This window comes from Pleurodeles waltl, chromosome 3_1, assembly GCF_031143425.1.
Source record: "Pleurodeles waltl isolate 20211129_DDA chromosome 3_1, aPleWal1.hap1.20221129, whole genome shotgun sequence".
In the NCBI taxonomy this organism is placed as follows: Eukaryota; Metazoa; Chordata; class Amphibia; order Caudata; family Salamandridae; genus Pleurodeles; species Pleurodeles waltl.
This window is the reverse complement of record NC_090440.1, coordinates 376,725,684-376,752,291: the sequence shown is the minus strand read 5'-3', so window position 1 is coordinate 376,752,291 and position 26,608 is coordinate 376,725,684. Positions and strand designations below refer to the sequence as shown.

Here is a 26,608-nt window from a genome sequence, read left to right as displayed (position 1 = left end):
GTGGCATGGGCACTGCAGGGGCCCCCAGGGGCCCCGCGACCCCCCCTACCGCCATCCGGATCCCGGCGGTCGGACCGCCGGGATCTGGATGGCGGTAGGGGGGGTCGGAATCCCCTCGGCGGCGCAGCAAGCTGCGCCGCCTTGGAGGATTCAATGGGGCGGCGGTACACTGGCGGGAGACCGCCAGTGTTGCCGGTCCGACCGCGGCTTTACCGCCGCGGTCGGAATCCCCATTGGAGCACCGCCGGCCTGTCGGCGGTGCTCCCGCGGTCCTCCGCCCTGGCGGTCTTTGACCGCCAGGGTCAGAATGACCGCCATAGTTTTTACCTCCTTACTGAGACGGATTATTTTTTGATTTTTGTGAACTTTACTGATCTTAACTGTGAAGCCTGATAGTCTATTTTAAATTAACATGTGTGACATCACAGTGCGGTTTCTTGTAAGGAGCTTGCTTCTTACCGTTTTATTTTCCAGAATCTTGATTTGTAATGTTTTGTTGCCCAAGCGCCTTATCTACGAGCAGCCACACGCCAAACCCTCAATGGTTGACTAGAGAAGTATGTGAAGCAAGTTTCCAATGAAAAGGAACGTGCTGTGGTGTTTGGACCAGACGCTGCATGCTGCAGTAGGCTAAGGACTTGATTACATTATGTGTGAAAAAAGATTTTTCAATACTAGAGAGTGTTCTATGAAGCGCATGTGATCAATATACATGAAAAAAATGTGTAGTGGAAATTAGTTTTTTTTACACACTAACATATTGTAATGTTAGAAACTTTCAGTTTGTGAAACAGTATTCTACGAAATAGGTGATTACTTAATGGTGGATATGTAGACTTGTGAAATGTCATAAAGTATCATTTGGCCCTGAAAGATGAGTTAATTAACAGAAGTCACTGAAACAATGCAGGAACATTCAATGGATCGGTGTTTGTGACCTAAAGAAAAGATAACATAAATTAAAAGGCTGACGTTCTGTGCTAAAATTAAACTACAAGATCTAGTATTTATTTTATGTATTGGTTTTATTTGTTTGTCTTCTGGGAAGAAGTGTAGCCATTGATAAAGGTAATGTCTGTGATTATAAAAATATTTTTTTATGAAATATGTACATTTTATTTATAATAAATTCTAGATTTGTATAGATATTGATTTTTTTAGCCAGATATGTGATCCATATATATATATATATATTTAGTTAGTTGGTGCTAAAAGAAAATAATGTTATCCACATTTGAATTCTTGAACACAGAGATTACTGAGGGGGTGTGCACAAGCAGGCAACAATGGCGTACCACCCACCTTTCAATTGGTGTACAATCCTGTAAGGGCCCCGGCATTGATGACTGCTCAATCCAGATATAATAAGCCCGAGACGTCAAGCTCCCCTGATCTATACCCCTGTTCAGTTTTGTGGGGACAAGACTATATTCCTCGACACCGGCGACCGCCTTGCAGATAACATGGTGACTTGCTGATACCTCCCCATAGGCTGTCTGCTGCTAGGAAGGGGCCCAGCAGGGGCCGATGCTCGGCAGCTGCAACCATGGGACGAAATACCCGCGGTTCCTAACCCCGACCAGCACCCAACAGGCACCAACATCAGCAGTGAGGTAGTCAGAAGCTCTACTAACAGCTGTAGCCTACCTTGACTGGAACTGGTGCCCGGCACCTACACCTACAACCAGGGAGACAGAGCAACACTGCAGCGACCAGCAGAGCAGTGCAGATAGCAGAGACATCACCCCGGAGGCTCCCCCTTGCAGCTGTGGCCTACCCCAACCAGTGATGCCCATGCTTGGATCCCTCTCCGGCACGGCCGGCACTCCAGATTTCATTCGGTGCCTCAATCACCAGCACTCCTGACCCTGCATGACCACTCCTGCCCCCCCAGACTTTTGAACTGTAACATGGAGGGACGGCACACGGGGTGACCATCTCTCTTTGCTGGGGCCATGTTGTGGACTTTACTCCCCAATTGATAAGCCTGCACTGATGAAACCAAGAGCCCCCCTCTCCAGCTGAGGATGGGGTCTTGGAACTTCCTATGACCTGAAAGTTGCGGCCAGGCCTGCATTTGAGAATGCCTGCCCTGAACAGACTTGAGGTCTGCGGCACACTCCAGAGACTCCACATTGTCACTGCCCGACCCCCTCAGAGCCTATTCTGAACTGATGCAGACTCTATGGGAATCCATGCTCTGAAACGTGCATGTGGATAGTGGGACCTGAGTCAAGAAGTCCCCAGCCTGCCTCTGAAAGGCTCAGAGAACTCCCACTACCTATCCCTCCTGCTGAGCCATGCCGGGTGATCGGGCACCCCCAAACACCCCCTTTTCCTGCCCCTGGACCCAATGATTGTGCCTGTCTCCCAAGGAGGGGAGAGGGTTTGACCAGGGCACACACTCAAACCCCTGCTCTACCTCTGTGATTAATGGATGATTGCTTTCTCTTCCCTCAAGCCAATCACAACCCCAGCTGCAAACGATGCACCTTTCACCTGCAAGAGTCACACTGTCTTGGACTGGCTGCTGGCAACCACCCTAAGTGCTGCTAATCAGATACAAATCAACAAGGTCGCTCATTGAGAAGCAACACACACACATGTATCTGATGCAGTATGACTTTAATAAAAGCACTAGCATATGCGCATATATTGACAATGATAGTTAAACAGTAGACTAGTTGCATGAAAAACCCTAGTACATGTACACACACATATATAAATATATATATATATATATGTATATATATATATATATATGGAGGTATTTGTAGAGCGCATTCCGGCATGGGGGCATCGAAGTGCTGACTAAGGGAGAGCGGCAATGTCAAAGAAATAAATCAGGCAAATATCGAGGAAACAGCCAAGTCTTGACCCGTTTCCTAAAGATCAGATAGTTATGCTCTTTCCTCAGCTCCAGCGGAAGAGAATTCCAAGTCCTCGCAGCCGCTATAGTGAAGGCTTTATCCCCCCACTTCACCTTCTTAGTGCGGGGCACCTGGATGAGACAGGTATTGGCCGACCGCAGCAACCGTGTGGGTCGGTGCCAATGAAGTTTAGTAGTAAGATACTTGGGCCCAATCCTGTGCACAGCTTTATGGGAAATACAGAGCGCCTTAAAGGATATCCGTTGGGCTATTGGAAGCCAATGAAGATTTTTAAGGCTTTCCTTAGCAGAGGCAGATCGTGGCAGATTCAGAATTAGTCTGGCAGCTGTGTTCTGTATCAGCTGCAGTCTTTTAAGAGATTTTTTATCCAAGTTAAGCAGAAGGGCATTACCATAGTCCAATCTGGATCCGACCAACGCCAAAGTAGCCGTCACTCTCCATTCTTTAGTTAGGAAAGGGAAAATTTTCTTCAGCTTCCTCAACACACACAAGCAGGTTTTTATAGTCAAATTAACTTGCGGTTGGAAAGACAAATGATCGTCGAAAAGAAATCCTAGGTTTCTGGATGTGGAACCCGGTAGGGGCAGAGTGCCGCACTCTTTAGGCCACCAACTAGGGGACCATAGTGCCTTACTTGTCCCAAAACAGAGAACTTCTGTCTTCTCACAGTTCAATTTCAGCCAGTTGGCCTTCATCCAACTGCATGTATTTAAATATATATATATTGAGAAGCACAACAATAAAATGAGAAAGAAACAGTAATCATTCACAATGCAGTGAATTTAAAGAGGCGTAACAATTTTATAGATCAGGATTAAGCAGGGGAATCTGGCCCTTCTACCTAAGAACTTAATGCCGGGAAGCCCATTCCAACTACTTTGCTGTCTCTCCCTTCCTCGGAAACAGTGACGGTGGAAAGCTTGCAGGGTGACGGCAGTTCTGAAGGACTCTGCCTATGAGCTTCCCAGAGCTCTGACACCTGTGTCTTTTTATACATTCAGGCTCTGGCTTATCATCAGTTCTTACAACTGCGTTCTTTCTGGTAGTCATAAATCATGCTCCCAAGTTCTCTTGGTGTCAGCAGAGCCTCAACGGCATGTGGTAAATAAGATAGCAATGTTAAAAACAAGTGTCATATACTTGGTGCAGTCCAGTATTGTAAGCAGAACATCTTGAACACCTGTGGAATATCAGTGTGTTAGGAATGGTGAAAACAATGTTGAAAACAACTGTCATATGCTCAGTGCAGCTTGGTAGGATAAACAGAATATTTTAACTAATGCTTACAAATGTGGAATGTCGAAATAAAACTTCGCAACCTCAACACGGTGCACAGGTTTTCTGCATGCATTTCTCTCATCAAGACTGCCTAAGCAAGTAAACCCTTTCGCGTGACAATGTCTTGCGCAAACTTTTCCCTATGTACACTACACGCACTAAGTGTTGCTCCCGTGACTTGGAACACGCACGGCCTCCAGCGGATCGAGTTTCCCCGTCCCGGACCCAACCCTTGGGAATATTGTTCAGGGTTCGACCTGAGTGAACACTCATTACCTCAGCTCTGTGACCAAGGGGAAGCCACACATGGGTCCTCGGAGCTCACATCAGGGCACGGTGAGGATGCGGTGAGGAGTTGCGCTGTACTTCCTGGTCAGGGGAATGCCTCAAGAACCCACTGTGTCCATCTCTGGACATGGCGAGCCTAACATCTTCATGCGACAGACATTCACCTCACCATCATGTTTGTGCCTATGGCGGATGCTGAACCAATCGTTGACATATCCATGCCTCTTGCATACTGGGAAGCATCTTCATCCATACCTTCACTAGCCCTTGGTCCCCCTTCTCTGATGTCCTTGGATATATCTGCCTCAGATCTGTGTCTGTGCTTAACTATTACATCCTGGTGGACCCCATCCAATTCCACCCTAGCCAACCATGGGTCGCCCAAAATCCACTGCACCACCTTTGAAGCCGCCACAATCCACTCCTCTTTCCATGGTACCTGACAAGCCACAGCTGGAATTACCTTCTGTAGTCCTAGAACCTCCACAGGATAAATCAAATCAGGACCTAGCAGCAATTGAAAAGTCCTGCAAATCTATGGAAACGGCATTGGGATTGTTAGTCACAGAACTGAGCTTCCCTAGAGATGACCACCACAAACCTACAGACTGGATCGCTGAAGGAGAAAAGACAGAGGCGATTATTCAACCCCAGACCTTGGATAACCAACAAGCCATCCACGATCTGCAGAAGAGGGTTTGTATACTGGAGGAAAGAACTGACAATGTGGAGGGCCTCTCTAGGAGGAGCAACATCGCGATCCTGGGCCTCCCTGAAGGGACAGAGGGGAAGAACTCTCTGCAATTCCTTGATGCTTGGTTCTGTTCCTTTATCCCCACCTCCAACCTTACCACCTTCTTCTTGCTTGAACAAGCACATCACATCCTGGCGTGGTGGCTGCCTCCAGGGGCTCTGCCTCAACCCATGCTGACCAAGCTCCTTCATTTCCATGACCAGGATGCAATCCTGTGCGCAGCTCGCCTTCAGGGCCCCCATCTGCTGGAAGATAAGCACGTCATGCTCTTTCCAGACTACACACTTGCAGTCCAGTGCCAGAGTACCACCCTTCGGGAAGCTAAGAAATGCCTTCAGCAAGTTAGAGTTCAATATTCTCTGTTGTAGCTTGCTACCTTTAAGATTATTCATCAAGGCAAGACCCAATTCTTCACTGACCCAATGGGGTATGAGAATGGATAGAGAGTAACTTTCAGAACTCCATATTGCGATTAAGTGACGAAACCGAAACTGAGAAATCACTTGATAAGGGACCCTCCTACCTCCATCCTAAAATCACCCTCGCTGAAACCCCCAGGACTGGAGCAGATAATTGAGAACTGCCGCCAGGCACTTGAAGCTGCTGCATATCTGGGAATGGAGGCAGATTCCTCAGAAATAGACAACGGTCATCATATATTTTCTACAGTTGGCAAGCCGGACTCCTCTTCTGCCTCCATGCAGCCCTCCCTGGCCCTTTTGGTGATGACTCAAACTGCAGAAGCAATGCTCTGACATTCTTGTTCTTCTCCCCAAGTGTCGTTTTTAATGTAATTAAGTTTTATTGATGCCTGTAATCACCTTGGCCTACGCCACAACATCCTCAATTTTCTGTATATTATCATGACTCAAAACATGCTCCCTGCATTACGCTTTATATACTCTGCCGGCCCCCCGCTTCATTGACCTTATGCTAACAGGGTGGATTACTACAGCTGATGCTGCTCTACACCATGGCCAACCTACAATCAACATGGTTACTAGATTTCAACACCCAGTTTCCATGTTCCGCCTGCTGCAGTAGGCCCTGTTTTGTTCTGAGTTATGCGCCCATTTAGGACCCTCAACGTTTCCCAGTTACATCTCAAGGAGGAGAGTGCTGCAGTTACACTGCTGCTACGATGACAGCAAGGACACAACAGTGCGGCAAATTGAACCTTACACATTGATGGCCCCTGACCACCATATCTCCATTACTTACACCCTGGAACCCTTAACCTCCACCAGATTCCCCACCTTGAATGTTTAAGGCATGTACACCATGTGCAAGAGATACTCAATTTACTCCTATCCTAAGTTGCATCTCCGTGCATACTTTCTCTTCAGGAGACACCCACCAGCAGCCCAGAACTGACTTGACTTCAAAAACAATGGCACGGTTCAATCTATGCCACCACATTTTCAGCATATGCTAGGGGTGCACTAAAATAGATTAGACAAGGGATTCCCTTCCAGGCTATCAGTATTATAACTGACAAACAAGGACCATTTTTCCTGCTTGTAGGTCACCTCAGTGGCCCCCCCTCTTGCTTGGGAGCATATTTATCCCCAGAGTGGCTCTAGACTCCTTTTGGGTGACACTCTTGGGACATTTAGCACAAAAGACACATTTGCCATTAATACTTGGTGGTGATTACAACAGTGCCCTTAACCTACAATTAAATCGGTCTCATCCTCCCCTGCCACGCTCTCCCCTTCACGACATTCAGACAAAACGCTTCACAAGTTCGGCACGGAATTGGGTGTTAGTGAATGCCTGGAAGGCCCTCAACCCTACATCCTAAGTATTTTCCTTACATTCCATACCCCACGACCTGTTTGTGCGACTAGACCCCAAGCGCTTGCATCTTCTCTCCAAACTGAGGACTATTTGGGCGAGTGGTGTCTGATCATGATGCCCATACCATGGACTTAGATTGGGAGACCCTCCTCCCCCTTATCCCCACCTGGCGTCTACCTCTTGACTGCCTAGAGGACCCAACATTTAGGGACTCCCAAAGAACCCATATTCCCAATTACTTCACAGAAAACACTGGTACTGCTCTAACAGGCTCCTTGAATGGGATGCCGTCAAGGTTGTCACTTGTAGTGTGTGCCTGCAGGGAGGTGGTTGGAGTGTGCCACACACTAAACAGGGAGATCACTGAGGCAGGACAATGCTTGCCCTTGCTAGAATGCTAAGCCGAACAAGACACTTCCCATCCCGCTGCATTAACAGAAGCTAAGCATAACCATGCCTCCCTTATGGAATGCCTGTGATGCTTCAATCTTACTGCATACAAGGCTAAAACCCATATGGTAGGTAATAAATCGGGGTGCCTTCTTGCCAGGCTGATATGCCAAGAGCAAAAGGAAACCCCCATTCTTGAACTACACTCCCCTTCTAGAACATTTATTCCTACACAACATAGTATTCTGGCAGAGCTCTACAACTGTTATTCCCACATAAACTAGAGGGGTGACATTGAGCCATTCCTAGACAGCCTACCTATACCGAGCATCCACATCAATACACAGGACACCCTGGATGCGGTTATAACAGCCGCAGACGTAAAGCATGCGATCCAGGACTTAGCCAGGAATAAAACACCTGGCCTTGATGGTCTTCCTCTAGAGTACTACTGTACATATGCCAAAACTCTTGCACCCCAACTAGCTGACATGTACAAAAAGGCCCTCCAGCTGGGAGAGCTGCCGCCCTCTTTACAGAAATCTCTCCTAATAGCTATCCTTAAGTCATACCATGACTCTGGGCCAATGCGATATCTTACCAGTCCCATCTCTATCCTGGGGTCAGATTATAAAATTCTGGGTAAGATAATGTCTGCTCACCACACCCAGATCCTGCCGGAACTTACCCACCCAGAACAAAATAGGTTTGTCCCTGGGTGCTGCACTTCACATAATCTCTGGCATCTTTTCAATGTTCAGGACCAGATACAGGAATGTTTTCTTTACTCGCCCTGCTTGGTGCTGGACCTGGAGAAGGCATTCAACACCCTAGACTGGACTTATGTGTTTACACAAATGGGCATTGGCACCCACCTTTTGGGTTACACTGTACTTCAGTACACAAACCCTCTTTCCTGGGTTAGAGTGGGTCGTCTCATCTCAGAGGTCTACCCAATGAAGCATGGTAAGTGACAGGGGTGCCCACTTTCACCTGACTCTTTGCAATGGCTATGGAGCCACTGGCTCTTAGGCTCTGCTGGGATGGCACTCACTGATGTATTTCCCTCATGGTTATGACACATGAGGTATCACTTTATGAAGATAATATGCTCCTTTTCCTCTGAGACACCCGGATGGACCCTAATACCATTCAAAATAGGTTGCATACATTTGCCAGAATATCTGGCTTGAAGGTTAACTTGGGCAAGTCCTCCTTCTACCCACTGCATGATAATCCAACTTCTCTAGACATCACTATAGACAGCGTCTCTCTCACCTCGAAAAACTCTGCCATTTGGGAGACGCAGACCTCCAGCATATGATGTGGTTTTGCCAAGCTTTCCATGCCTACTGGCAGGGCATACATACATACCACCCTGTGGGAGGTTAGCAAACTCACAGATCTAAATTCTTGGGAGGCCAGTGCCCTTGGCATTTTAAACTCGGGAAACAACACATTGTTCGAACATGCTTTGCTAATTTAATCCTGCTAATAGCTAACAGGAGACTAACACTACACTGGAAGCATGGTAAAGCACAATGAGAAAATGGGAAACCGCAGAGGGCACAGCTCTTTGGTCTGAAGAAGCATGCCACATTTGCAGACGTACCATTCCTCCAGAATGGAACACCTTACTGACAGTTTGTACATCTCATAACCATGGGAGACTACCCCAGACTCTACCATCCTGACACCCTCAGCTTTAGACTCTATTGACTATGCTCACCCACTCTCCATCTCGCCCTCCCCAGACCTGAAGAGACATTACACCCCGCCTTTACTCTTGAAACTCACTAGTTCCACGCTTGCAGTCTAATACATTCTATTCTAGACATGCAACTTTGCGGCATCAGGCCATCCTTGTGTAATCCTCCACACATCACTCTTCTGTTTTTTCATAGTATATACCTCCATTCCCTCCCTCTAACCCAGCCCCACCTCAGTTCCCCCCAATGTTATTGTTCTATGTTATATTGAGTTGATGAGACGCAGACTGTTGTCTGTCCTAACTGCTACTATCACCATTTCTTGAATCATTATCTCCGGTATGCGTCTGCACATCAGTATATTATTGTAGGAAGGTAGCCTCTTTCTAGCCTTGTTACCCCCACTTTTGGCCTGTTTGTGAGTATATGTCAGGGTGTTTTTACTGTCTCACTGGGACCCTGCTAGCCAGGACCACAGTCCTCATAGTGAAAACCCTATTTGTCAGTGTGTTTTATATGTCTCACTGGGACCCTGCTAGCCAGGGCCCCAGTGCTCATAGATTGTGGCCTGAACGTGTTCCCTGTGTGGTGCCTAACTGTGTCACTGAGGCTCTGCTAATCAGAACCTCAGTGCTTATGCTCTCTCTGTCTTTAAAATTGTCACTGCAGGCTAGTGACCATTTTCTCCAATTCTAATTGGCACACTGGAACACCCTTATAATTCCCTAGTGTATGGTACCTAGGTACCCAGGGTATTGGGGTTCCAGAAGATCCCTATGGGCTGCAGCATTTCTTTTGCTACCCATAGGGAGCTCAGACCAATATTACACAGGACTGCCACTGCGGCCTGAGTGAAATAACGTCCACGTCATTTCCCAGCCATTTTACACTGCACTTAAATAACTTATAAGCCATCTATATGTCTTACCCTCATTAAGTGAAGGTTAGGTGCAAAGTTACTAAGTGTGAGGGCACCCTGGCACTACCCTGACACTAGCCAATGTGCCCCCACATATTTCAGGGCAATTCCCCCGACTTTGTGACACCATTACATGTGTGCACTAGATATAGGTCAATACCTATATGTAGCTTCACAATGGTAATTCCGAATATGGCCATGTAACATGTCTAAGATCATGGAATTGTACCCCCATGCCAAATCTGTTATTGGGTTGCCAATCCCATGCATTCCAGGGGCTCCAGCATTTACCCCTGGTACTGCCAAACTAGCTCTCTGGGGTTTTCACTGCAGCTACCGTTGCTGCCAACCCACAGACAGGCTTCTGCCCTTCTGGGGTCTGGGCAGCCCAGTCCCAGGAAGGCAGAACAAAGGATTTTCTCTGAGAGAGGTTGTTACACCCTCTCCCTTTGGAAATAGATGTTAAGGGCCTGAGAGGAGTAGCCGCTCCTGGCCTCTGGAAATGCTTTGAAGGACACAGATGGTGCCCTCCTTTCATAAACCAGTCTACACTGTTTCAGGGATCCTCCAGCCCCTGCTCTGGTGCGAAACTGGACAAAGGAAAGGGGAGTGACCACTCTCCTGTCCATCACCACCCCAGGGGTGGTGCCAAGAGCTCCTCCAGTGTGTCCCAGACCTCTGCCATCTTGAATGCAGAGGTGTGAGGGCACAATGGAGACCGCTGAGTGGCCAGTGCCCGCAGGTGAAGTCAGAGACCCCTCCTAATAGGTGCTTACCTGACTGGGTGGCCAATCCTCCTCTGAGGGCTATTTAGGGTCTCTCCTGTGGGCTTCTCGTCAGATAACAGATGCAAGAGCTCACCAGAGTTCCTCTGCATCTCCCTCTTTGACTTCTGCCAAGGATCAACCGCTGACTGCTCCAGGATGCCTGCAAAACTGCAACAAAGTAGAAAGAAGACTACCAGCGACAATTTGGTGGAGGTAAGTCCTTGCCTCCCACACCAGACAGTAATCCTATGTACTGTGGGAACTGCAGCTGCTAGGGCTTCTGTGCACTTTTGCAAGGGATCCTTCATGCACAGCGCAGCCCAGGTCCCCAGCACTCCGTCTCGCTGAGTTGACCACCGGCTTCGTGGGACCCTCCTTTGTAGTGTTGAGACAACTGCTGTGCTCAGTTTTCTTGAACCCATGTTCAAGTACTTCTACGGATGCTGTCTGCTTCTGAGTGGGCTCTTTGTATTGCTGAGCGCCCCTTCTGTCTCCTCCTCCAAGGGGCGACCTCCTGGTCCTTCCTGGGCCCGGGCAGCAATCATTTTCTTCAACTTTGACCTTTGTAGCTAGCAAGGCTTGTTTGCAGTCTTTCTGCCAAGAAACAACTCTGCATCCTCCAGCACACTGTGGGACATCTTCTGTGTAAAGGAGAAGTTCCTGGCGTCTTCCGTTGTTGCAGAATCTTCAGCTTCTTCCACCCAGAGGCAGCCATTTTGCACCTTCATCCTGGGTTTAGTGGGCTCCTGCTCCCCCCGGACACTTTCGTGACTCTTGGACTCGGTCCCCTTCCTTTACAGGTCCTCGGGTCCAGGAATCCGTCTTCAGTGCTTTGCAATCAGTTGTGGTCCTTGGGGAATCTCCTATCACGACTTTAGTGTGTTTCTGGGGAAGTAGAGTAACTTTACTCCTACTTTTCAGGGTCTTGAGGTGGGGTACCTTGAACACCCTTAGTGTTTTCTTACACTCCCAGCGACACTCTACACACTACACTAGGCCTGGGGTCCCTAAGTGGTTTGCATTCCACTTTCTAAGTATATGGTTTGTGTTGCCCCTAGGCCTATTGCATCCTATTGTATTCTACAGTGTTTGCACTACTTTTCTAACTGTTTACTTACCTGATTTTGGTTTGTGTGTATATTCTGTGTATTTTAATTACCTCCTAAGGAAGTATATCCTCTGAGATATTTCTGACACATTGTCACTAAAATAAAGTACCTTTATTTTTAGTAACTCTGAGTATTGTGATTCTTATGATATACTGCTATATGATATAAGTGGTATAGTAGGAGCTTTGCATGTCTCCTAGTTCAGCCTAAACTGCTCTGCTATAGCTACCTCTATCAGCCTAAGCTGCTAGAACACTACTAATCTACTAATAAGGGATAACTGGACCTGGCACAAGGTGTAAGTACCATCAGGTACCCACTGTAAGCCAGGCCAGCCTCCTACAATTATACTGTTTTTCTGTTTGTATTTTAACATGTGAAAACTGAATAAACACAATTAAAAACATAGAGATTCCTAACTGAGCTAAAACAAGGAAAGCTATGTGTTGATCCAGGACATATCAACCCTTGTAATTTGAAGGGTTGCTCTTTTATATATTGGGAGGAGCCTGCATAATAATGGCTGTCTGAAGAGTATAGTTCAATGGGATACTAAGCCTTGACATTAAAGGGTGATGACAACACAAGCACGTTTGTTAATTCAATGTTACTGCTCAAGGTACCCAATACATACCATAGAATAGTGGGTCTTTGGGTGGCTTCCGTTTCACCATAACACGAGCCATGAGTGCAATGAATGTCAAAATGAGTGCCCCAGAGGTCACAATAGCCCAAGAGCTGCAACAAAGAAGACAACAAGAGCTAGTTTAGTCTGAACATTCTGTCTAATGCAAAATCTATTTCTCATAATAGCTGTCATAAAAGAGGAGGGTTTTGGCTTCAGTGAAGTCACAAAGAACACCAACACTTCACTGAAGATAAACAGAGGAAACAGAGAAGCATGTAGAAGTATTGTGAACAAAGTGTCACATGGGACTGGACACAACTGAGGGGGGTTCAGATTGGATGGTGGAAGTTTTAAAATGAAGAATGAGCTTCCCCCATCTTCTTGCTAGGCATATATTTGCTTTGTGAACCTACCTTTTCAGTACAATAATTATCAGCACTCTTGCTTCTTAAATGTCCTAACAGTAAAAGTCCACTTATACTCTCAAAACCTATCTACCTCTCAAATCATTTGGTGACTGTATCTTTCACCCTGCCTGTTCAGTGCTTCGCTGTCATCTTGGTATGTGTTACATGAACACCTTATGAATACGTACTGTTGGTGCTAATGGGATGATAAAAAAACAATTTTATCACAATATTCTATATTCAGTTGTACATGTAGAAACTGGTAAGCTTTTATTTACCATGGTTGCCTGGAATACTCCTCGTTGACATGATCAAGCCCCAACCTTGATTTTGGTCTTCTTTAACAGATGACATTTATACAAAGTTTAAAACTCCTCTACACAGTAACAATTTTTTGATGGTATGGCTTAAACAATGCATATATTTATGTAATATTGTAAAGTCCATCACTACCACCCTGGTATCAGGGAATATTCCTACTACTCACCCGAACACCAATTACACATGAGGCTGGACTATGTACTTTGCCATCCTTCGTTCAAACCGCAGATCCTTCGGCCAAATATTCCGGGAAGGCTTTTTCTGGCCACAATCCACTCTTGCTACACTTCGATTGGGAGATGGCCCTTCCACCAATTCCAGTCTGGTGACTGCAGCCTTTGATGCTAGGGGACCTGCTGTTCAGGGAGGCCGCACAGGATACTTTATCACCCTGCCTAACTGAGAATTGGGGCATGACTACCTCCCATACGATCGATTGGGAGTTGTTATAGATTGTGATGCGGGGTCACTGTATACCCACGACAGTGGGGGTCAGGGCAGACCTACACAGGGAGCTAAAACATACCAAAACCAAGCTTAGAATGCTAGAAATGGTGGCCCACAATGTCCCTGAGCAGCGTTGTGCACTGACCATGGCATGGACTGGGGCAAACTAGCTCGATTCTTCCTTGCCCATGGCAGACTACTGGCTACCTGCGGCAAACTTGGCACATTACTGATGCCGAACCAGAACACCACCCCCAGATACATACGCTCCATACTATAGGCAGTGGTCGCCGCTTAATCACTTGGCTAACCTGAGCCAACCCGCAGGTGCTAGCGCGAGATGTGAGCAGGGAACTCACCCATAAGGAGCACTAGTATACCCCAGGAAAAATTTGCAAAATGGCAAATTCCAGTACATACTAGGTGTGGCTTGCAGGAGGGAAAAGGGGTGGGGTGGTGCACTGCGCGGCAGGAGGGGGGGGCGCCAAAAAAAAAAACAAGAATAAAATAAAACTTTCCTTATTCCCGCACAGCGCCACTCCCTCTGCTCTGCTCTGCTCCATCATTGCAGGCACAGGCTCCCAGCCTGCCCTGCAGCCAATCCTGATGCTGCTTAGAGCAAACTGTTGGTGCTACTCTTGCAGAGAACATAGGAGACCATTCTAAAGAATGGAAGCCCCCTTTTAACGTCTGCTCTGAGCAGGTGTTAAAAGTGCCATAAAAAATGGTGCAAGGAAATCTCATAGATTTCCTAGCGCCATTTTTTCATCCCCCTAAATGCCCCCTTTGCATACATTATTCCTGGTGCATGCATAATGTAGCGCAAAGGGTTACAGAGTGGTGCAATGCATGCATGCATTGCACCACTCTGTAAATATGCCATGGGGATTTCGGCCTTGTTGGGCGTGAGGTGGCACTAGGGCATTATAAATATACCTCTGAGTTAATTATGTTTTTACTATAAAAGTTTTGCAGCTCTTGATGCTGGCAGGATGGGCAACGCTCCTCCGCTCTAGCGGTTGAGGCGCCCTTCTACATACAACACAATATATTGCATGGGGCCTACTTAATACCGGAGTCCCCACATAAAATGTTTGGTTCCTCCCCAGAGTGCCGCCAATGCCTGTGCCCAACTGCCAACCTGGCCCATATGTTCTGGTCTTGCCCAGGAACAGAAAGACTCTGGTGTGACATTGCAGGTACAATCACAGAGCTAATGCACCTGACCGCTATTTGCATCATTGAGGGCTCTCTGCTTGTCCTCTTTAACCATTTCAAAACCTTCTAACTGTGACCAACCATTTTGTAGATCTTTCTTTATTGATAGGCCACAGAACCATTGGCATGCATTGGAAAGTTGGCATCCCCCCAGGTCTGAACCATTGGTGGGTGGAGCTGTTGAAGTGGAAGAAGGCCGAATCCATGACCCTCAGGTGGGAGGAGGAGCAGGGTTTGCGCTGGGTTCCCATAGCAGCAGACTGAAATGTCTAGTTAGAGAATTTACAAGTGTATAAAGAGGAGCTCCCAGATTAATTCTATGTGTCCTAGTTCTGGTTCCTACTATGGGACGCCTCTGGCTGGGACCTCCTCGGGTTCCTCCGATCATATTTGTCCTCCTGAAGCAGAGTCAATTCTCAGGACCACATTCCTGTTGAAGTATATGGCTCACTATGGTAAGGGTACAGGGAAGCGGGTGATTGTGGCAAAAGTTAATGTATAATATAACTGCTTTGTCTTCCAAACACCACTGTTTCTGATAAGCAGTGGCTGTTCTTGACTTCCTCATTTTGTTATTACTGTTCATATATTAACATGAACCGATGACTTCTGCCTTCTATCGACTATCTATGCAAATTGACGATCCAATCGCAAAAGTGTAATGTGTGAATTACCTCAGGGTTCCGATTACCTTCATTCTCATTGTACATTTCTGAAACCCTTAATACAATTGTTTAAAATTAAATATAAGGCCCACTACCACTTCAATCCAGGACCTACTATTCAAAGCTGGCGATAAAAAACCTAATTCTGAAGGCTTCACTATTGGCTTATAAAAAGCTGATTTGATTAAAGCAGAACACCAATTATTGAAAGCAGATCAGCGTCCTCTCTTCCTCTGCATTGAATTCACAAAACGTATGCACAGCAGATCATAATCATGTATCAAACTATGTACCACAGATCGGTTCATTAATACCTAAGAAAAACATTTTTCAGTGAGAATGACTAGTCACCTGAATACATCAAATAATCTTTTGAGTCTTCTGGATAGCTGCAATAAACTTCCTATAGTATACTAGAACAATAATATCGAGTTTTCAGTTTTTTATGAAAACAACAGAGGTCCCATTCCTCGACGAATCTGCAAAACAGGTTTCCTTTCTGTGTAGTGTTCCTGATTCCTCAGGAATGGAAGCAGCTAGTCTGAGTGAGCCCATTTTTCATTCCATTTACCACCCTCGGGAGTCTAGTCACATTTTCATTTCTTGCCACTGTGTGATATTCTCAAGTATTTTACTGTCTGCTAATAGCATGGTAAGATAGCTTGTAGATATTTAGTACGAAATTACCATGTGTACATGTATGAATATATAAGTAATCATTATGAGGGTAAAAGAATACATTAGCTCTCTTTAAGTAATACCTTGGTGCCGCAGGTGAACCTATGTCAGTGTATTCTGATGAAGGTAATAATGTCAAATAAAAACAAGCATTTGCAATGCAATGGGTCTTGCGTTTGTTCGAGTTAGAGGTATTGGCGCTGTAAACTCCAAACCGGACTTTTCTTGCCACATAAACTGAAAATGAAGAGTAAAACTGTTTCACATAAGCGAGCCAATGGTCGCCATGAACACGAAACAGACACACAAGGGAAAACAGAAGTTCACTTGCAGTGAAACGTATCGGCAAAGTGCAATTATCCATGTAACCCACAAAAGTGCAATTATCCATGTAACCGGAAAAAGTGCAAATATCCATGTAACAGGGTCGATGTCATGCAAAGCGCTCGACTACTGCCCAGTGAGATGGCGCTGCCTACAAAATTAGGAGAAAAAGTAGTCCAGAAACCACACAGAAAACATAGAGCCTTGTATGTTTTCAGTAGTTGGCCAGTGCTCTCGAGAAGGGCTAAACACCGGAAAAGCCATGACGGATGCCTGCCTTTCACTAATGAAATTAGGCAAATTTTCAAAGGCAAGCCCACGAACCAACCAAACTGATGGGCGTGACATGGGCGTGGTTAAAAGCCCACAAAGCGATTACACCAGGGACAGAGCGCTTTGTGCACTCGACCCTAACCAATCACGTGTTCTACAGTATATTTATACTGAGATCATTTGTGATATTATTTAGATTACTTAACAGTTTTAGTTCACATTGCTGAACTGGCTTAGTTCAAACAGGTCAGGCAACGTGGACAATGGAAGACTGCATGAACTATGGACAAACCATGGACACCCATAGCTAAAATATGGTCACCATGGATTACATTTCTTTAGGATCATGCATCTGAAAGTGCTCTCCCTCACACACACATGTTCAAAAGTCATCAACCTTGACTTGACGCTTAGAGATGTGTGTGTAATGAGTATGAATGTCATAGTTCCGACCCCACTATACACAAAATCTTTATCGACATTTAAAATCTGTTTACATGTTTCCAATGGCACTTTCACTTAAAAATAGTAGAACCTAATAATTCTGAAAGATATTGTGCTGTTGAAAACAAAACTTGAATCAAGTTTGAATTTTCTTACCATATTATCTACCATTTCTCATTGAGACAGCAAAATACCCATCAAGTGTACTATCAAGAGCACTGAATTGTTATTTGTATGTATTATATTAACCCCTTCTGTGCCAGGGAAATAATGGTTAAGTCCACTGGCACAGTGCTCCTGTGCCGAGGACGTAACCATTACGTCCTTGGCCTGAAGCTCGGAGGGAGCACTAGCGCTCCCTCCATGGGCTTCCCTCCCACCCCCCCAAGGCAGGGATGAAAGGGGAAGCCCTTCCCCTTTCACAAAACCCCACCAAACCCCCCCAGTGACATCTGATGAGGTCAGCGTGCGATCGCCACTTCCCCATCGTGCTGGAAGCTCAGCTTCGAGCGCGATAGGAAGAGAAATGCTCAGCATTTCTCTTTGGATCAAGTGATGGGGGCCTGAGAGGCTTCAAAGGGAAGGAAAGGAATTTCCTTCCCTTTGAAGTCTCTCAGAGCATTTCAGAAGCCCGATCGTGAAGCGATCCACCTTCTGAAATGCCCACTAGACACGAGCGATTTATTGTATATTTAGGAATTGGCATAAGGGGAGCGACCCCTTGGGCAAGGGTCGCTCCCCAGGGGGGCAATTCAAGGCCTTTTCTCCCCTCCTATTGTTTTTAGCCCTCCAGGGGGTTAGAAACCTATAGGTGCCAGGGATCATTTTTTTTTTTTTGTTTTTGTTTTTTAGAGGTGGGGAGCGACCTCTTAGGCAAGGGTCACTCCCCTGGGGGGGGGGGAATTGTATTTAGACCATTTCTGCCCCCCTTGGAGGCAGATCGGCCAATTTTTGTTAGGCCAATCTCCCCCCAAGGGAAGCAGAAACCACTAGACACCGGGGATTTTTTTTAGGCCGATCTGCCTCGGGGAAGCAGAAACTTCTAGGCACAAGGGATCTTTTTTTTTGTTGTTGTTTTTTAGAGGTGGGGAGCGACCCCTTAGGCAAGGGTTGCTCCCCTGGGGGGGCAAATTGTATTTAAACCATCTCTGCCTCTCTTGGGGGCAGATCGGCTGATTTTTGTTAGGCCAATCTGCCCCTAAGGGGGGCCAGAAACCACTAGGCACTGGGGATTTTTTTTTTTGCACCAATTTCACCCAAGGGGAGAGACCCCTTAGGCAAGGGTTGCTTCCGGGCAAATTTATTTTAGGCCATTTCTGCCCCCCCGGGGGCAGATCGGCCTATTGTTATTAGGCTGATCTGCCTCCGTGGGGGCAGAAACTTCCAGGCGCCAGGGATCATTTTTTGGGGGGGGTTTAGGTTTTGTTTTTTAGAGGTGTGGAGTGACCTCTTAGGCAAGGGTCTCTCCCCTGGGGGGCAAATTGTATTCAGACCATTTCTGTCCCCTTTGGAGCAGATCGGCTGATTTTTGTTAGGCCGCTCTGGGGTACCTTAAACCACCTAGGCACCAGGGACTGTTGTGTGTGTTTTCTTTAGGGAGGGAGATTGGCCTATTTTTGGAAGGCCCATCTGCCCTTAAGGGGGGTGGCAGAAAGCCCACCAGAGACCAGGGAAGTTTTTTTTAACCAAAATAACAGGGTGGGGGTATGGCTGTACCCCCACCCCCAATAAATGGGGCAAAAGTTATTCTGCCCACCAGTGCGCAGATGGGGCAATTACCCCTGATCCACATCCCGGGGGCAGAAAGTCTACTAGATGCCAGGGAATTAAAAAAAAAAAAAATAGTGGGGTTGTGGCTATCAACCAGTATGGGCATGGTTATGCCCCCACCCCAACTGAAGGGGGTAACAGTCTTTCAGCTCTCCCCGCACACTAAAACATCTTATCCCACGGCAAGCAAGAGGACATTTGATTATTTGGGGTTTTGGTTTTACATTTGGGCCATGAGAGCTTGGCTAACTCTCAAAATCGTCCCACTTGGAATGGTGAGGGCTGCACTTTATGGACCTTGGGATGCTGCCATTTAGAAAAATCCACAAGACCTAGACACATCTGAAAACTAAACATCTGGGTGGTTCCAGGGTGGTGTTTTTCACATGCACTCGCACCATTTTCTTACCCACAATGCCCTGCAAACCTCCAACTTTGCTGGAAATCACACATTTTTTCCACATTTTTGTGATGGAACCTTCCGGAATCTGCAGGAATCCACAAAATTCCTACTACCCAGCATTGTCTCATCCATACCGATAAAGATTCTGCTGCACTTGTCAGCCTAAAAATGTTTTTTTTTCAAACTGCCCTTTTGGACCCACTTTGGTTCACCCTCAATTTCAACATGTTTTTGGCTCTTCCCTGTCACAAGCACTTGGCCCACCTACACAAATGAGGTATCATTTTTACCGGTAGACTGAGGGGAACTTGGGTGGTATGAAATGTGTCCCGGTGCAGTGATCCCACACAGAAATGTGGGAAAAATGTCATTTTTTTAGCTAAATTTTAGGTTTGCTGAGGATTCTAGGTAAGAAAACATTGGGGGATCCATGCAACTCACACCTCCCTGGACTCCCTCAGGTGTCTAGGTTTCAGAAATGTCTGGGTTTGGTAGGTTTCCCTAGATGGCTGCTGAGCCCAGGACCAAAAACCCAGGTGCCCCCCGCAAAAACAGGTAGTTTTGTATTTGATCATTTTGATGTGTCCAGATAGTGTTTTGGGGCATTTCCTTTCGAGGGCAGTAGGCCTACCCACAAAAGTGAGGTACCATTTTTATTGGGAGACTTGGGGGAATGCTGGGTGAAAGGAAATATGTGGCTCCTCTCTGATTCCAGAACTTTCTGTCACCGAAATGAGAGGAAAAACGTTTTTTTTTGGCCAAATTTTGAGGTTTACAAAGGATTCTGGGTAACAGAACCTGGTCAGAGCCCCACAAGTCACCCCATCTTAAATTCCCCTAGGTGTCTAGTTTTAAAAACTGCACAGGTTTGCTAGGTTTCCCTAGGTGCCGGCTGAGCTAGAGGCCAAAACCTACAGCTAGGCACTTTGCAAAGAACATGTCAGATTTAAATGTAAGAATGTGATGTGTCCATTTTGTGTTTCCTGTCGCGAGCATTAGGCCTACCCACGCTAGTGAGGTATCATTTTTATCGGGAGACTTTGGGGAACACAGAATAGCAAAACAAGTGTTATTGCCCCTTGTCTTTCTCTACATTTTTTCCTTCCAAATGTAAGACAATGTGTAAAGAGGAAGTCTATTTGAGAAATGCCTTGTAATTCACATGCTAGTGTAGGCACCTTATCTTGTGGCCATTTTGGAAATACAAAGGTTTTCTTGATACCTATTTTTCACTTTTTATATTTCAGCAAATTATTTGCTGTATACCCGGTATAGAATGAGAACCCATTGCAAGGTGCAGCTCATTTATTGGCTCGGGGTATATCCCAGCAACCAGAAAAGTCCAGCACACGTAACGGTATATAGCTTTAAAAAATCTGACATCGCAAGAAAATGTTACAGAGTAAAACGTGGAGAAAAATTGCAGTTTTTTTCACTTCAATTTCAATATTCTTTTATTTCAGCTGTTATTTTCTGTAGGAAACACTTGTAGGATCTACACAAATGGCCCCTTGCTGAATTCAGAATTTCCAGCATTGGTTTCTCACCAATTTCTGTCACTAACTGGAAGGAGGCTGAAAGCATAGAAAATAGTAAAAATGAGGTATGTCCCAGTAAAATGTCAAAAATGTGTTGAAAAATGGGGTTTTCTAATTCAAATCTGCCTCTTCCTGAAAGCTGGGAAGATGGTGATTTTACCACCGCAAACCCTTTGTTGATGCCATTTTCAGGGAAAAAACCACAAGCCTTCTTTTGCAGCCCTTTTTTCCCATTTTTTTTTTTTTAAACGAAATTTTCGCTGTATTTTGGCTAATTTCTTGATCTCCTTCAGGGGAACCCACAAAGTCTGGGTACCTCTAGAATCCCTGGGATGTTGGAAAAAAAGGACGGAAATTTGGCATGGGTAGCTTATGTGGAGAAAAAGTTATGAGGGCCTAAATGCGAACTGCCCCAAATAGCCAAAAAAAGGCTCGGCACAGGAAGGGAAAAGGCCTGGCAGCGAAGGGGTTACAAGATAACAATGCAGTTGTGTTTTTAGGATTGTTAAAAATAAAACCTATAGCTGGTTATGACGTCTGACTCCTCCTCACCTCTGAGACATCTGGAAACTCTGAAAACATTAATAAACTGCTGGGGGATTTCATTCTGTGATTACCCATGCTGTCCTGGTCTGTAGATGTCCCTACAAAAATGTCACAAGTATACAAGTAATTACTAAGTTCATTCTTATTATTCTTCGGATCATCTCACACTCAATATTATTAATATGAACAATCATAGGGCACGTTCGCTTCCACCATCTACTGCAAGTATTAAGGATTGTACAATGTGTCTAGGAAGACCGCTCATATAAGACCAGACGTTTTGAGAACTAATTTGCTTCCTAACCTGCTAACAATTCAACTTAAACTTTATAGGTGCCATTAGTGAACTGGCAGCTGCTTTGAAAACATGCTGAGAGGAACAGGGGTTACTTTATAACATTTCCCAGGCAGCCATTTTGTGAGTGGCAATTTTAACTATTTAGGCGGTGGGTGGGGGGGCACAATTCTACATTAGAGGCTTTGCTTAAGTTCATTTGTGAACAGTAGGAAGAAAGCTTCAGTGCTACAGTGTTACAGTTATCTCAGAGAATGTACAATGCAACATTTGTATCTGAAAATAAACTTATCAACCAACCATTTCCACAAATATGAACAGGATTGCATTTAAACCGTATTTTAAATGTTAAATATGGGTGAGGACATACAGGCTTCAGCCCATATCACACAAAAGTATTGGACCAGTACAAATGTTACTATGAAACATACTGATGATCTGGGGTTTGTCTCCATACAATATGCATGAGAAAGCTAGGAGGGGTATGAAGATTAGTCTATAGTGACTGGGGAAAAGGAATCTTCACTGAGGTAAAGGGGAGAGACTTCCAGGTCATGAGTGGTAGCAGGAGTTTATGCAATATTTCTTATTACCAAGTACTGTGTCTGGGGGAGGACAGAGAGGTTTTGGGGGGGGGGAATACTCGATACTGCCACCCTCTCTCTAAATGAAATCACCAGTGTTATCCTACAAACCAAGTCCTCTAGCAAAGAAGCCCAAAGTAGCTTTTTAGGTACCCCACACACACCGTATTGGTGTCATGCTTCATCATTGGGTCAAAACAAGGTCTTGTAAACCGTGGTAGGCTCAACCATATCCCAGGAGGCACTTTGGATATTTTTTTCTGCTAGGTTCTAAAAAAATAGGTACAAATACCTAAAGACTATCTCAGTTTCTTTTTATTTTTGGGTGCAAGAGTTTTGTGTGTTAGTGGGGCTCACTATCCCTACAGACTAATTTCTTGTCAACATGTTTCAACCCTTTTGGACAGCCTCCATGGGTCCTTGGCTTTCATTAGGATTTAGTTTACAATGTCCCATAATTATATTGTCTTCTTCCATTATCAGAGTTTTTTGAAGTCTCAGTCACACTGTAGACAACATTTAAACATGCAAAATCTTTTCAAAGCACGCCTACTCGACTGTCTCCCAGTTTATAGTACATGCAGTAATGCCAGTAGTGGTGTGAATTGACACCATACATGGGATGGTGGGGGCACATGACTGTAGTCAAACTCTTGTCAAGGGTACCTGCCGCTGGTGTTACATAACTTTCCACCACTCTACCTGTGCCGTGCCAGATGTTAATGACCAGTTCACTTCTCCTGGGACAGTACATGACAACTTTCTGTGCTGTATTGGCGCCTTCACTTTCACTTCTGCTTGATCACCATTATTGCTTCCCTCGCCTTTGTTGTTTTGTTTCCCTTCTTGGTTCCCTATTTCTTTTGCCTGAACTCTGGATTAAGATTAGTTTGTGTTTGCTGAATGGTTGCCTGTAATCTGATCTGGATTACGTTTTGGTATTGGTTGTAATGCTTGGTCCATCGACTCCTCCCTGAATTCTAAGGCCCATATTTATGAACAATTACGCAGTTGTGCGTTAAAAAATATAGTGAAAGCAACGCCATTTCCTAGTACCATCCGTGCGCCATATTTAAAAAAAGAGGCACAATGGTGCTAAGGACTGACTAGTTTCTGAGATAAAGATGCTAGCTGGTGCGGAGTGGTGTTAGGGAAGATGGAGCTAGTGGGCCGCTAGACTGGTTAGCAGCAAATATTTTGCCTCTAGTCAGCACAGCGTCATTTTTGGCCCACTAGCGCCATAAAATTATGCATGTCAAAGTATTGACAGGAGCCATTAACACAACCCCAATGTCCACCATAGGGGGCACGTGTCCCGGGACTAGCCCAACACAACCAGTGCCAGCCCCATGAAAGTCGTCCCCAGTGGCACACAACACACATACACGTGCATTTACCTAGGATGGGCTCCCTCCTCCAGTAGTGTCCCTGTGGTGTGGGTGGTGGTGATGCTGGGGGTTGGGGTGGGAATCTATGTGCTTATTCCATGGTGTTTCCCCATGGAAATGTGCTTAACAGCACTTTAATGCCTGTTCTGATCAGGGGTTAAAGTTCGACGCTAATTGGCCTCAGCGTCTTTTTGTGGCTCCACCTCCTAGGTGCATGCTGTTTTAGCGCAGGGAGGTAAATATGACACTCTGGGGCTAGCGTCATTTTTTGGAAGTGAACGCCTACCTTGCATATCATTGTCGCAACGCGATGCAAGGTGAGTTGGCGCTTACAGAAAATGATGCTAACTCTGATATTTTGACGCTAGATGGGTCTAGCGTCAAAATATAAATATGGAGTTTTAGAGTCCAAAAAATTATGTAAAGGCAGCGCTAACTTTTCATAAATATGGTCCTAAGTTTGTTATCAACCCGGGGATTCTACTGTTCCTTTCACTGTGGCTTAGATTCCCTATAGCCAGTAAGCATTATCACCATTACCTTATTTCCTCAAATGCTGTACCGCTGAAATACTGTTGGTGTGTTTGTGTGTTATATGGCTTCCGTAGGATTAATTTGTTTTTGGTTCCAGTTCATGTGTTCCCTAATTTCTAAATTACTTTAGAAGTTACCCTGAGGGAACAGTTGTTTCTGTTTTTGTATGTTGATTTACCAGCACCATCCAACTTGGTTAACATACCAGTAGCTGCACGGATGCATTCTCCTCATCCATCAGGTATTTTGGATGCTTTATGCAATGTTCCCTGTGATCTCTTCTGTCCACCATGAATATTCTGCCTTACATAATCTTGTTTTTTCAGTGACTCCAGTCACTCCTTGCAGACCTTCTTTTATCAGGGAATAGTGTAATGTGTGAAAACATTACCGAGGTCAGGTGCAGTGTTATCTACTATTTATCTCTCTCCCTAAAATGTCAGAGCTTCAGATCTCCCAGTCTCTTCTAATACCTGTGTATATGCAATGATTTTCCATTAAGACTCCTGCAACACCCTTCTGGTGTACCATACCCCTTCTAAGCCTTGCTGGAACTGTCAGAAAGGACAGAACACACCTCTGCCATACTCGGAGCATTAAAGTGGCTACCACTGATAGCAGCAGCATTCTAATACATGGATACAGTCATCAAAAAATGTGCATTATAGTATCCTCATCAGACCTGCCAACTTTGACAAACATCGCACTGCGTGGGGAAGGAGTGAGGCCTTGTCAGGAGAAGCACCTAAGAGGCACTTTTGCCCCAACCCAGCTCCAAACTCCCTTATTTGAAAAAGAAACAAAAACTCACTGAGGCTTTTGCCGATGTACTCAGATATTTTCACACCCACTAAAGGATGTTAGAGGTAGAACGCCTCTCAAAAAACAAGCTGAAAAAGCACCGTTTATTGTGATTTTCATCTTGTTTTCCCTGCCACAGTGTGATATCGGCTCCTCACCGGGTGAATGTGTGACGGGAGCCGATATTGTGTGTCACATGGTGGCATCGTGGGATTTGGCAGGTCTGCCTGATATACCTAGCACAAACAACAGATACATATTTGGCACCAAAGAAACTCTAGAATACACAGATGCCTTTATATTAGGGACAACAGAATTCTGTAAACAATTTTTTTTTTATCATTTTCTGATGCAGATCTGAGATGGTGGAACATTCCTCCAGAACTTACTTACCACTTCCAAAACTTCAGAACTTAACACTTCCGAAAACAGGATGAAAAAATACCTTTGAGATACCTTAAACCCACTCACATTCTTTAAAGTGGTCAACCTTCAGACTTGGCGAGGGATCATAAGCACAACTTTATGAGTAGCACTAGATATCGTACATGCATAATTCTTGCAGGTCATGTACAAATGTTGAATTTTGTTTATCACATTCACAAAGAACTGCCTAATGTACTTGGGGTATTATTGAAGAACTCTGATAATGTTATCTCATTGTTTAGAAGTTTGATTTTTAAAAAACTGTGCAATACTGTACTCATATCTACCACTCTGACATTGTTACTGATCTGGTCCACAAAATGGAAAAAGCACATAAAAAAATAAAACAATATATAAAAAAATATGCTCTGCAGACAATATTTTTTTGAATAGGTATGTATTTAGTTTCTTTATCAAGTGGTTGAAAGAATGCTGCTCCTGATCCTTAGTGCACACAAAAATAATGTTTGCTCCTGCTCTTTTTATTCCTGTCCTTCACGGCCATGAGCCTAGTGATGTCCTAAATGTGTGCATTGACCTGGTCACTTAAAATCCTGTTTTTTTCTGCCAAGCAGTGTGACATCTTGTTTATTCAAATAGTCAAATGTAAGGTTATAATAAATTGGACTGACATGAGATAAAGGACTTTCAAAATAACACTGTCGATTCACCTACTCTCTACTCGTTAGCACCCCCAGCCACCCAGTGTTTCAGTTTTTGACAGTTTAGCCAGATGTTTGAGAAAAAGGGGAAGGGAATGCAGCGGGAGAAGCAGACTGGTCCTTACCTTCCAATAGAAACACACTGGATCTTAGGATTGGACCTTAAAATAACATCTGCTTTTTCTGCTTTTGTTTTACTGAGTCAGCTATAAAATCTGAAGTACCTACTTCAGGGCAGACTCGAGGCCCTAACAGATTAACATGAGTGATTTTCAAAAAATAAATCCCCCAGGTGCTCAGTGTATTTCTAGGATCACCACCGAGTATTAGATTATTGAAAACAATGCTTCG

At 45.1% G+C, this 26,608-nt stretch overlaps 1 protein-coding gene across 1 annotated transcript in view; it reads right to left on the bottom strand.

Moving 5' to 3' along the window:
- Positions 1-26,608, bottom strand: part of TM6SF1 (transmembrane 6 superfamily member 1) — a 546,630-nt gene that overhangs the window by 462,579 nt on the left and 57,443 nt on the right. The window contains exon 2 of the mRNA XM_069222564.1: positions 12,540-12,643. Coding sequence (XP_069078665.1) covers positions 12,540-12,643 — 104 coding nt within the window. The remainder of the gene's footprint in view (positions 1-12,539; positions 12,644-26,608) is intronic.